Here is a 12,429-nt window from a genome sequence, read left to right as displayed (position 1 = left end):
AGAAAGAGAAAGGGAAAAGATAAAGAAGAGTTAGAGGTTCTCCTGAGCCCGAGCTCAAAGAAAGAATCTATAAAAATAAGTATGCTCAAGGTACTCACAGTTGGAACCACAAGGGGGATCACTACCGAAAAAACTGGGACTATTGTGGCATCTAGTTCAAGTGGGGGAATGGCCGGAAAAGGTTTGCCCCTACACTTACTGTAAAACCACTTCCTTATGGGCCTACACCTTTGGTCAATAAGGGTGGCATAAAAGGTAACTTGAGGAAGCCTGAGGCGGTGGTAGAAATGCCAACTTATTAAGAGAACAACCCGAAGCAAGTAGCATCACCTCCCGTGCAAACCATGTAATGGACTAGCAACTCAGAAATTAGATAGATGAACTCAAGATGATGATTATACAGAATGCTCAGCAATAGGTCTACCTGATGTACAGGGTGACATACCAAAAACCTTACCCATTAAACATTGATGAGCAAAATCCTGTCCCTATCAACTTCAAATGCCATCTTTTCCCACCTTCAATGGAGAAGATAGTAGTGTCTTCCAAAGATCATATTTTCGAATTCTCAAACTATTGTGTTTCATTCGAAGATGATCATTATAAGCTAAGGTTGTTAGGAAATTGGTTTGTAGGATTGACCTCTAATGGTTTTCTCCACTACCCCTAACTCCATTGCCAATTGGGGGCAAATGGAGACTGCTTTTCATAAACAATTATACATGGTAGAGCCTAAGGTTACTATTAATGACTTAATAGAAGTCAAACAGTATGAACATGAATCCACTGAGGATTTTTTTATAAGATTCATGAAGACTAAGATAAGGTGCCAGTTTCCCATAAACCATAGGCAACTCATGGCCATTGTTTAGAAAGCTTTGAGGTTGCCTTTAAGAAAGAAGTTATATGATGTGTAATTTGATGAATTACAAGAACTGGTAATTGCAACCATAAAGTATGAGAAGTTGTTGGGAAAAGAGCAGCAGATGAAGCATTCCTTGAAGCCTACCCCTTTCTACGAGAATACAGCTCCAAGACACCAAGTGAAATTTGAAGGCATAGAGCCAATGAAGGACATAGAAACCCTGGAGGGAGGAATGAAAGTGTGTGCATCTCATATGGTGGATGTCACGCCCCGCCCCGAAAAATATTTATTTTGGGAGTTAATTTCAATGATAGGCCCAATTTAGAATCATGGTTAATTCATTACCCTTAATTACATTTCTTTACTTTGAACAATTTAGTTCCATACAAAACTATCCATGCTTTTCTAATTCAACTCACTAATCCTTTACATTAAATTCATGACCAACCTTTATTTAAATTACCATAAGGTAAAAACTCAAATTGTTTACCAAATTCCTTTCTTTGGGACAAAATTATAACAATGAATTTCTCTCGAATAATTACCACTTCTTGTGATATTTAATTATGTGTCTTGTTTCCAACCATGAATCATAACTAAAACTTTAAAACCAAACTTACTAATTTATTCTCACTTTGTCACCATTTCGATTTATAGATCACTTCCCATTTAAAATAATTATTGCACAAATTATTAAAGGCTGCATCTAACACTGTTAGACTGCCTACATACCCTTGAGTGGGATCAAGCCTTTTGTAGTTCACAATCCACTTCCTAATTCATTAATTTTGAGACTAACAATCACAAATTCGGTCCAAACATTTGAATCACACCATATGCATATTAAATATGGATTCATAACATCAAAGTTTGCATGAAAATGGCAGAGTCGACCCACTATCCACGCGTCGCCATGGGTGGCGATCAGCCACCCTGACTCACTGGAAAATTCAACTATTTCCAAAAATTACCAAATTTTATAGGAAAGTAGATCTCAATGAGTAGAGAAACTTTCATACCTACGTCCAAGTCTAATTTGGCCAGGAAACACCTTAAATTGGCCACGAACCGTCAGAAACCCTTGTTTTTTGGTGTTCTTGATTCGCCTCTAAAACCACTCCGACACCCCAACCAATGCATGAGCTTTGTTCCTGGGGTTGAGATGAGTGTTTTAGGGGTGGTAATTGAAGGAGTTAGTTTTAGATCATGGTAAATTTTAACCCAAACCGTGCGGCCCTCCGTGGGGATTTACCCAAAATCCACCCAAGTTTTACCCAATTTTTGAATGAAAATGGAAGAGGGATCGATTGGCTTCGAGGTAAGGGACATTTTAATACCAACCTTGTCGTCCAAGGTGGCCGGAGTTGGGAGATTTGAGCGGGTTGGGTCATGGGTCGAGGGAGGGTCCGGTTCTCCCTTTCTTTTTCTCCCTCCTTTGCCCTCCTTACTTCGCTCCCCCATTGGCCGGTTCTTCCTTCCTTTTCTGTCCTTTCTCCTCTCTCCTTTCCATCCTAGCCGTCCCTTTTCCTTTTTATTTTCATCTCAGCCACACACGTGGCACAACTCATTGACTCCAATTTTCTGGAGCCTTCTAAAGGGGATTAAATTTACAAAAATGTCCCCGATTTTAAACGTTATAACTTCTTAGTTATAACTCTGTTTCATGAACGGTTTGCGCCTACGTGTTCGTGAGATCGAGTTCTATTTAAAAATATAAATTATGACCTCAAACGGTCTACAGATTTTAAATAATTAATTTCTGATTCAAACTTCGTAACTAGTTTAATTTAAAACTAAACCCAAATAATTTTATATAAATTCTTGAAATATCATATAAAATCTCAATAATACCAATACGTAAATTATAATAATTTCCGGAAACAAAACTCTTCTATTTTTATAACCATAAATCGATTTATTTTCGATTTTCTCCACATTTTCATACTTATGACTATATAATTCATATGTTTAAATTTCCAAGATCTCTGGCTCGACTCCACCGTAGCACGATATTATCCGCTTTGGACCCCGACCACGTCCTCATGGTTTTGTTTCTGGGAACTCACACGAGAACTTCCCAATGGGTCACCCATCATGGGATGGCTATCGAGCGAACTCCTTTAACTTCAGAGTTCCGATGGAACCCGAAAGCCAGTGAACTCCCAAAATGTCTCGTGCTAGGTAGAGATGAGAATATACATATAAGGCTTAGAGGATCCACTCCCCTGGGCGATGTAGGATGTTACAATTCATCCCCCTTAGGGGCCCGACATCTTCGTCGGCACACATCTGGCCAGGGATTGGCTCTGATACCAAATTGTAACATCCCGGCCCAGGCCCCCACCACATCCCAGGCTCGACTCCACCGTAGCACGATATTGTCCGCTTTAGGCCCCGACCACGCCCTCACAGTTTTGTCTCTGGGAACTCACACGAGAACTTCCCAATGGGTCACCCATCATAGGATTGCTCAAGAGCGAACTCGTTGAACTTCAGAGTTTCGATGGAACCCGAAGTCAGTGAACTTCCAAAAGGCCTCGTGCTAAGTAGAGATAGGAATATACATATAAGGCTTAGAGGATCCACTCCCCTGGGCAATGTGGGATGTTACAGTGGACACCATTCAAACCATTGGTGGTGAAGGGTTTGGTATAGCCTATCAAAGATCAAAAGATAGTGATGAACGATGGGGGTTTTGTGCCAATCAAGCCTCCAAACTACCAAACTTAATCTTTTGATCTCAACAAAGCTACTGAGATTTATGAAGAATTGGTAAGAGCCATGGTCATTTTGCCCAACAACATAAAGAAGATGCCTAAGCCCAAGGAGCTTATAGGGAAGAAATACTGCAAGATCCACTAACTATAAGGATAAATAAATATGGCTAAATAATTAAACCGGATCATAAGAGGGTCATGTGGCTGTCGTTTTAGTACCCATATGGTTTGGAGTTTATTCTCTCAAGTTGCATGTCAGTTTAAACTTCAATTAGTTATCTATTTACATGTCAGAAACTCTCCATGAAATATCAGGAACTTGCTAATATCACGGATATAATGGCATATATAAGGTTATGAGCAGTAACTGGAGCGAAACAAGTCAAAAGAAACAACATACAAATTGTATTGTTTGTCCATTTGTTGTTTCTTTTCCAGAACATGGTAACATTTGCATGGGGCAATGGTTGGTGGTTTGAAATTGAAAACGCTGCGTACGTACGTGAAGGTTTCTCGGGCTTCACATGGTGATTGTGCCAATGTTTGTACACATCTAACCATGTTGCAATGTCACAAATGAATTAATTAATAGGAAAACTAATGAAAAAGGCTTGAAAACTTTGAGTTTTAACGAAAATGACAAAATAAAGGGTAAAGTGAATAGTACCAGGATTGATTTTTTAGTGTAAAAATATGGTTATTCGTTAAAGTGAACAGTACCATGGAGCTTTTCGTTAAAGTTTTTTTAATTAATAGGGTTGATGCATCACTTTTCAATGCATATATATCTTCACCTTCACAAGTTAGATGATCATATATGAACCCTAAAAAGTAAGAACAAGTATTAACAAGTCTAGTCGAAACATTTAGGGCCATATATGGAGCTGTGAATTTGGGCAAACGGTGCGCCAAAGATCGATATGTAGTAGCTAGAGGTAGGGTAGTTGAGGTCCCTATGCATGCATGAAGGTGCAATCATGAAAGATGACAACAATAACTAATGGAGAAGAGCTCAGCCATGAAGTTTAAGAAACTGAGACCTAGCTGTGAGTGTGAGATCATCATGTTATATACCATCGCTGGAATTTATATGTTTTAAGAACTAATGTAGATTTTGAAGAAGGGAGCTTTAATGAAAAATGCTTGAACTAACTTTAATCTAACCAAAAACCACCTTAAACTATTATTTAACCAAAAGGGCTTAAAATTAAATTCTAAGGACAAACTATTCATATAACAGGCCCTGCAAACATAAAAGCTCATGGGCTGAGCTGAAAGCCCAACACAATAAATACTTTTTTTCCAAACTTGCCCCTAACGGAAAGCCTGTTACATTTTTTATGATGGAGAAAGCCTGTTACCTTATTAAATATGAAGGTGCTGAATTGGTGCCCACCATCCCCGCTTCCATTTTCCTCTACCGCCCACCATCCCACTTTCATTATTCCAACTACCACACGTGCCAAACTAATAAACAAAACCAACCGTCCTTGTTTCACTATGGGGATGTAGAAAATTTGATTTTTCAAGTGAGCTTTAGAAGATTTTTGTTTTTTTTTTAATTTATAAAATATTGCTATTTTTGTATGTTTTTCTATTTCATAGAATATTGCTATTTTTGTATGTAAAAAGACTTAATATCGCAAGAATTCCTTCAATTAGTATGGAATTTAAACCATGCATCCATTTCTAAAGTAAATGAAGCATATATAATAATGATGATAGATTGAATTTGCAATCATTTTATAGAAGTGTAACATTTTTCGAAAATAAAAATGAGGGGAAAGGTGTGATATGATATTAACTAGCACTCAAATTAACCCTCTTTTTATCAATTGTAGTAAGTATGTAAGTAGGGATCGTTCTAGGCCGGGGATTAGGAGGGATTGCAAAATCACTTGAAAACTGACTCAAATACGTAAAAACAAGTTTAAAACACTAAACTAGACTCAAAGAATGCAAAACTAAACTTTAAAATACCAAAACAAACCAAAAGACTCAAAACAGCACCAAAACACTCAAAACTGCCTTAAAAACACTTTCTGGGCAGTTTTGAACACTAGACACAAACTTGGACGAAATTAGGTTTTAACTTGACTCAAAACACTTGAAAACACAAACTAACTTGACTTCTAACTAATATGACTCAACAAAGAAAAGGGGGATTGATTTTGGACGAATTTAAAAACAAAACAAAACTTTGTAAACTAGAACAGATTTTAAAACGAATTTGGCTTAAATGAATGGATGGAAAGCTAGCTAAGGGGTTCATCTCCACACATGTTATACTTGCATTCAAAACGATTTCCAATTGCTTTTCAATAACCCATGAATTCTCAACGCCCCAAGTTAATTAGGTCCGCTTAAATTAACCTTCAGATTTTCCTAACGTTATTGAATTGGATGATTGCATACGACAACCCAAAGCATTCCCCACAAGTCCCCTACATGATTGCATAATAGAGATACAAGCAAGAATCATTAAGTTCTATGAAAACCATAAGCATTGACGAAGCACTTGTTACTATGATTGCATGAAACTTATGCCAAGAATTTACTTAACGCGATTGAGATCATCAACCTTTACTACTTATGATTATAAGTCCATAACGATTAGGTGAAATTTCCTTATATCCTAGCATCAAATTCATGCATGCAAATTAAGTGTCGACCCTCAACCAACATACACAAATCAGTTTTAATTCTTGTAGATAAGTAAATTGAATTCACAACTTATGAAACGCAATTAGAAGTAATCAAATCATATAGCAAGCATAAACATGGTTTCGAATCCCCCCCTAGCCAAGGGGGGGGGTTTAGTTCCTCATACTCGCAAAGCAAAGATACATAAATTTAGAAATTAAAATCCAAAGAAAGAAAACACCTAGAACGCTCCAACTTGGCAGCAAGCGCATCCAAGAATTCTCCTTCCTCCTTGCTACGGCAGAGAACTTTAGAACAGGTTTTGGGTGCTTTTTATGGTGTAGAATGGATGGGGAATGGTATGGAAAGGTGTAGGGTTGATGGGTGGTGCGGCTAGGGATGATTTTGGGCAGAAAATATGGAATATAGTGGTGGAAAGGTGCGGCAAAGAGAGCCTCTTTGTTTCTGACGTGAATGATGTATATGGGAGGTGATATATCCGGCCAAAAGGGTTTAATGAGTATATATAGGCACTTCAAAACCCTAGCAATCAGATTAGGGTTTCTAGAAGCCCAAATCCACCAGAAATTAGGTTAAAACAATCAGATTTTTAGTGGGAATAAGGCCTAAGGTGTGGCTAGGGTTAGGGTTTAGAGATGGGCCTTCTAGAATGCCTTGCAAGGCAAGGAAATCAGATATTCTAGAGGCCTAGGTGCGGCTAGGGTTAGGGTCCACAAGGAATTAGGGTTTAGGTCATCTAAAAGCCCAAAGCCAAGAATAGAAACTCTCGAAAATGGAAACCTCCAAGAATAGAAACTTCCAACTTTAGAAACTTTGGTTTCCAAATCTGAATTCTTTGTTCTTCACTTTCATTTCTTCATTTCTTAAGCTCCTTTGACCTTCAAACTCGTCCATTCCTTGTGCTCCATTAGCATACACTCCATTCCAGCTCAATTTTGCTCTAAAATGCTCCATTTTGCACTTCTTTGCATACTTCGTCTCTAAACCTGAAATTGCACGAAAATGACTTTAAACACTAAAATAACTAAAGAAAAACAACATAAATGCTTAAGAACAAGCCAACTAAGTCGCATAAATATGCTCCTATCAAGGTGATGATCGAGTTCTTTGCAAATTTGTGTAACAAATTCTGAGAAAAGAAAAGGAGAAGTGGCATAATTTTGCAGATTCGGAGGAAGAGAAGGTTAGGTGCTTTGAGAGCGAACGGTAGCAAAGCTTCTTGTTTGTTGGTGTGGCACTCTCGCTATATATTTTTTATGAATTAGTGAGACATGACAAATGCACACTTGTAATAGAAAATAACGCATTTGTCATGTTTATATGGAGAATTTACCACAAAGTTTTAGAAATAGCGTTTATTTTGTTCTATTTTATAAATAATGTGGGTTATTATGGTTTAGTTTCAGAAATAGTGTGAGTTATTTTGCTATAGTTCCAGAAATAGTGTGGTAATTTTGCTGTAGTTCCAAAAATAGTGTAAGTTATTTTGGTCTAGTTTCAAAAATAGTGTGAGTTATTTTGCTATAGTTTCATAAATAGTGTGAGTTATTTTCCTATAGTTTCATAAATAGTGTGAGTTATTTTGGTCTAGTTTCATAAATAGTGTGGTTTGGTCTAGTTTCATAAATAGTGTGGGTTATTTTGCTATATTTTCATAAATAGTGTTGGTTATTTTGGTCTAGTTTCATAAATAGTGTGAGTTATTTTGCTATAGTATCATAAATAATGTGGATTATTTTGGTCTAGTTTCATAAATAATGTGGGTTATTTTGGTCTAGATTCATAAATAGTGTAGGTTATTTTACAATAGTTCCAAAAATAGTATGGGTTATTTTGGTTCAGTTTCATAAATAGTATATTTATTTTGTTGTAGTTCCAAAAATAGTGTTTACTAGCAACGGTGCCAGCGCGTTGCTGCGGGATCGAAATTATATTTAAGATTATGCAAATTCATTCACTTCATAAGCAATGTTTGAGTCAAGAAATGAGCATTACAAATGTGAAAAAAAAAATGAATGAAAATTTAACTTGATAAAGAGATCTCAATGATCTGGCTCAATTTATCATTCAAGACTTGGTCGAACGGTAATTCGCTCACTCTCATCCCTAAACAAAAGAAAATCAAACCAAGTTCAGCAAGAATTATGCATGATCTTTGTGAAACTATATAATGAATGATACAACATTGGATGCAAATTTGAGCATTTTACAGAGAAGAAAGGAAAATTGGATGCAAAAAATATATCAATGGCGAAGTACATGTAAGTGGTGAGAGGAAGATATCTTGATTATGCTCTGATCATGTTAATTCGACAGAGAACTGTCCTCTTCTCTCTCTATATATTGTAGCCCATCATTTTCTTCAGCTAGTCATTAGTTCTACTGCCTAACTGACATACTGGGGAGAGAGTTGGGTATTTTGTCTTTGCTTGCATTGTTACAGCTCTAGGAGGCTCTCTTTGGCTATGATCTTGGTGTTTCATGTCAATCCCCTTCTTCTTGTAAGCATAGGGCAGAGGCTGAGGTTCTGAATTGAATGACTACCGTGTCATATGAAAATGTAGGAATAAAAAGTTGGGAAGGCAAGATGCAATAGGTAAACTAAAATTGACAGCCGCAAAAGAATGGAAATGGAAACCACTTGCTAGCATTCAACTAAACTTGACATTTCTATATGCACTCACAAAATGTTTCATCATTCAAATGATATTGCTTTTGAACCAAAGTATGTGGAAAAAAGAGTGGAAATCTGATTAGCAATTACCACTTTCAGCGGTGCCGCGGTGCTAAGCTTTACACTTTGAATCTCCAACAAATAAGCTCCTTTTTAACACTAAAATTAAAAATTGGTACATAGACAAAGAGTTAAGGATAAGATTAGGTGTAGCGGAGATGAGGATGCTTCGTTGGATGTGTGGGCACACGAGAAATGATTAGATTAGGAATGAGGATATCCGAGGTAAAGTAGGAGTAGCCGAAATTGAAGGAAAGATGAGAGAAAATCGGTTACGGTGGTTTGGACATGTGCAAAGAAGGCCTACTGACGCTCCAGTTAGAAGATGCGACTACGGGATAGAGGTCCAGGGCCAAAGGGGTAGAGGAAAACCTAGGAAAACTTTGGAAGAGACTCTAAGAAAAGACTTAGAGTACTTGGATTTAACGGAGGATATGACATAGACCGAGCGCAATGGCGTTCTAGGATTCATATAGCCGACCCCACTTAGTGGGAAAAGGCTTTATTGTTGTTGTTGATGTTGTATAGACGAAGAGTTAAGACTACCTTCCATAAATCAATAGAGAACTAAGATAATGTGACAATCCGCATGTATAACCTATGCGTCCATCGTTATGGGTTTCAGTAGAAATACCATATTTTCAAAATCACAGATGATTCAATTTTAACCTAAAACCCGAGACCATCTCCAGTTTGTGGAAGATCAAATTTCAATAATAGCCACACATGTGAAATAAAGAAAAGAGAACAGATCTCAGAGATTAATAGCTTACCATCAATGAAGATCTCCATAAGCACGGCCTGCCTAGACGCAGTAAATCACTCGACTCCTCCAAAATATCCACTGAGAGTACAGCACCAGCAATAGCACCAATCCAATTCAAATCCATATTGCTATGATAAAGAACTAAGAAAAAGTTCCTTATTACTACCCCAGATTTTATAAGTGTCATTATCCCAATCTTGTACTTGATCTTATACCAAGGTGTTGAAGCTAACATTTCTAATCTAAAAGCTTAGAAATCATAAAGCAAAGAGCATATCTTTTGTCTTGTAAGCAACCATGCCTATATAATCGAATTTTGCCCACCAAAGTGGTCTTACTAATGTTATTCATAGAAAAGAAAAATGAATAAAAATAAAATAAGATAAACCAAAAACTTTTTCTTGGATTGAATAAATTAGAGGAGATTAAATAAAATAGACAACGGGAGTGTAAAAATCATTACATTTTGATCTGTCATATATGTGATTTATAGTATGATCATATCCTGTGAACCATATTTGATCTAGATGCTAAGTGGATGCCAAAGTTGTCAATCATTGACGGTGATGTCATTTTGTTGATTGATTTGTCTAATCTGGGATGAACATGTCGAGCGACATTCTAAGCCAAAAGCTATTGAAGGGCTTCCTAGATCATAAATTTTGTCGAAGAGGTATTCAGAATGTATACTAAGTGGAATAAATGTAATTAAAATTTACCTCAACACTGTCTTTTAGAGAACTAGCATCTTGGAGAGTTTTTGGTTCAACCTGAATAAAAAACCAACAAAATTTGAAATTCAAACAGTCACGATTTTTTCAAACTTGAAATTGAATTATTACAAAATGTATTTAGTGCTGTATATAATATCTTATGAATAAATGAATCACAAATGATAATATAGCTGTAAGCTGTTAAAAAAAACTCATTACTCAAAACTCCAATTCTATCAGAACCCATTACTGAAAGCTCCAATTCCATCAAAACCCAGATGGTAAAAGTACAAACTGGTTACAAAATATGTTTAGTCTCATCCAATCAGTACTCCATTTGACGATAAGCAAATCAAATTATGAAAAGCAAAGTAATCAAACAGGCAAAAAATTAGAATCAAATCCTAAAACATTCTCATATTTGATTTTAAGTCAGCATCTACCTCATGTTCAGCTAATCCATTAAGAAAAATGATAAAGGTCATTGGGAATGAAAAGTCGTTTCATTTATAAGTGATCAGACCTTATAAATCTGATTTGGCAGACAGCTCCTCAGCTCTTTATGGTTGTAAATATCTCCATTCACCTAATGATTTTAAAAACAAACATCCTATCAGTAATCGAAAATTGGAAATTTTATCTATTTTTTTAAATATTCAATAAATTAAACCACAAAAAATTAAAAAATATGACACGACCGTACCATGACAACAATTGATTTGCCTTCACTGTAGAGAGGTTGGTCACCAGAAATAGGGTCAATAATGGCTAGCCTCTGATGAGCAAAGAAAGAATCTCCATGCTGGTACATGCCACTCCAATCAGGTCCACGGTGCATCAATCTATTAAATCCATCCATATAGATTGAATACCTGATTGGTATTCAAAAGGAAACAAAACCCCCAAAAATTTTGAAATTTAGAGTAGGATGGATCGCTTACCTTTAGTAAAAGCTCTCTACTGCAATTGCCCTACATTCCATCATCAAATTGAAGTTCGTCTCAATTGATTTCTGCTGAAATTAAAAGAAAAAAGTAATAAACATTACTAAAAATAAAAGTAACTTCAAGCTACAGACAGTTTGACCTGAATGGCTTCAACTGAAGCTAAGTAGGCTTACAATGTGTGAATCAAAGGTATAAAGACATGCAATTCAGCTTTATACCAAAGGATAGACAAAGCACGATAGCTTGTTGCGAACTAATTGTTCAATCAAACTGAAAGGAAAAGTTGCAGGACAGAGATATTCAACTATTAATGTAGATAGAGAGAGATAGCTGATAGGGTAAATTAAAAAACGACTTGTCAATTTCATGTTCTTATCAGTTAATTTCATAAATTACTCTCACAGTGATTTTTTTTTTTTTTTAAAAAAAGGTGACAAATAGATACATATAAACAGTTAAAATATCACTCCACATAATATAAACCCTATGAGAAGAAAATAAAAAGTTGAAAAGTCTCCCTTGAGTATGATCGACAAAACCACAACAAAGGTAGCTAGTTATGGAAATATCATGCCACATGATTCGAATTAATTTATCATAACCATGGTCTGTAACACAGTGGAAATATCACGCTACATGATTGGAATTAATTTATCACTAATCTAAATTCTAAAATGGTAAAAGTGAGAAAATATACCTATCACCATGCTCGCTGTGCTTTGTGTAATCTAAGTTCCACTGTGTGACCGTCTGCACAGCTGAGTAACCTTCGGTGGCGAACGCCCTGAAAAGGTTCAAATTGGCAGCATACTGCCAATTAGAATTGAAAGGCAAAAATATCATTCCACATATTTCCACTGTGCTACAAATTCACTACTAAATAGCGAAAAAATTCGAACTTGAGCTCTCAAGCTATCTTTTTTGAAAATTTCAAGAATATAGTGAAGAATCAATATTGGTCCCTCATAACTCAATTGAACCAAAACACCTAAGCAACACAGAAAACAATTTTTTTACGAAATT

The 12,429-nt window shown here is 36.2% G+C and overlaps 1 protein-coding gene across 9 annotated transcripts; it reads right to left on the bottom strand.

The window, feature by feature from the left end:
• Positions 1-6,331: 6,331 nt before the first annotated feature.
• On the bottom strand, positions 6,332-12,197 carry LOC103403997 (asparagine synthetase [glutamine-hydrolyzing] 1-like). Of its 9 annotated transcripts, none has more exons than XM_070816168.1 (7): positions 11,580-11,712; positions 11,401-11,474; positions 11,163-11,301; positions 10,983-11,045; positions 10,466-10,516; positions 9,754-9,824; positions 6,332-7,232 (listed from the first exon to the last, which is right to left on the bottom strand). In XM_070816168.1, the coding sequence occupies exons 3-6, from the start codon at positions 11,295-11,297 to the stop codon at positions 9,786-9,788; spliced, it is 288 nt and encodes a 95-aa protein (XP_070672269.1). In that variant the 5' UTR covers positions 11,298-11,301; positions 11,401-11,474; positions 11,580-11,712; the 3' UTR covers positions 6,332-7,232; positions 9,754-9,785. The 9 variants fall into 9 exon arrangements, 7 of the variants coding, with proteins under 7 accessions (XP_070672269.1, XP_070672272.1, XP_070672267.1 ...); XR_011577586.1 differs by lacking the exon at positions 6,332-7,232 and adding an exon at positions 8,175-8,352 and having other exon boundaries at positions 9,754-9,887; positions 11,580-11,711; XM_070816171.1 differs by lacking the exons at positions 6,332-7,232; positions 11,580-11,712 and adding exons at positions 8,175-8,352; positions 12,104-12,197 and having other exon boundaries at positions 11,401-11,471.
• Between the last annotated feature and the right edge of the window lie 232 nt (positions 12,198-12,429).

This window comes from Malus domestica, chromosome 16 (genome assembly GCF_042453785.1).
Source record: "Malus domestica chromosome 16, GDT2T_hap1".
Classification (NCBI taxonomy): Eukaryota; Viridiplantae; Streptophyta; class Magnoliopsida; order Rosales; family Rosaceae; genus Malus; species Malus domestica.
This window is presented reverse-complemented; position numbering and strand designations above follow the sequence as displayed.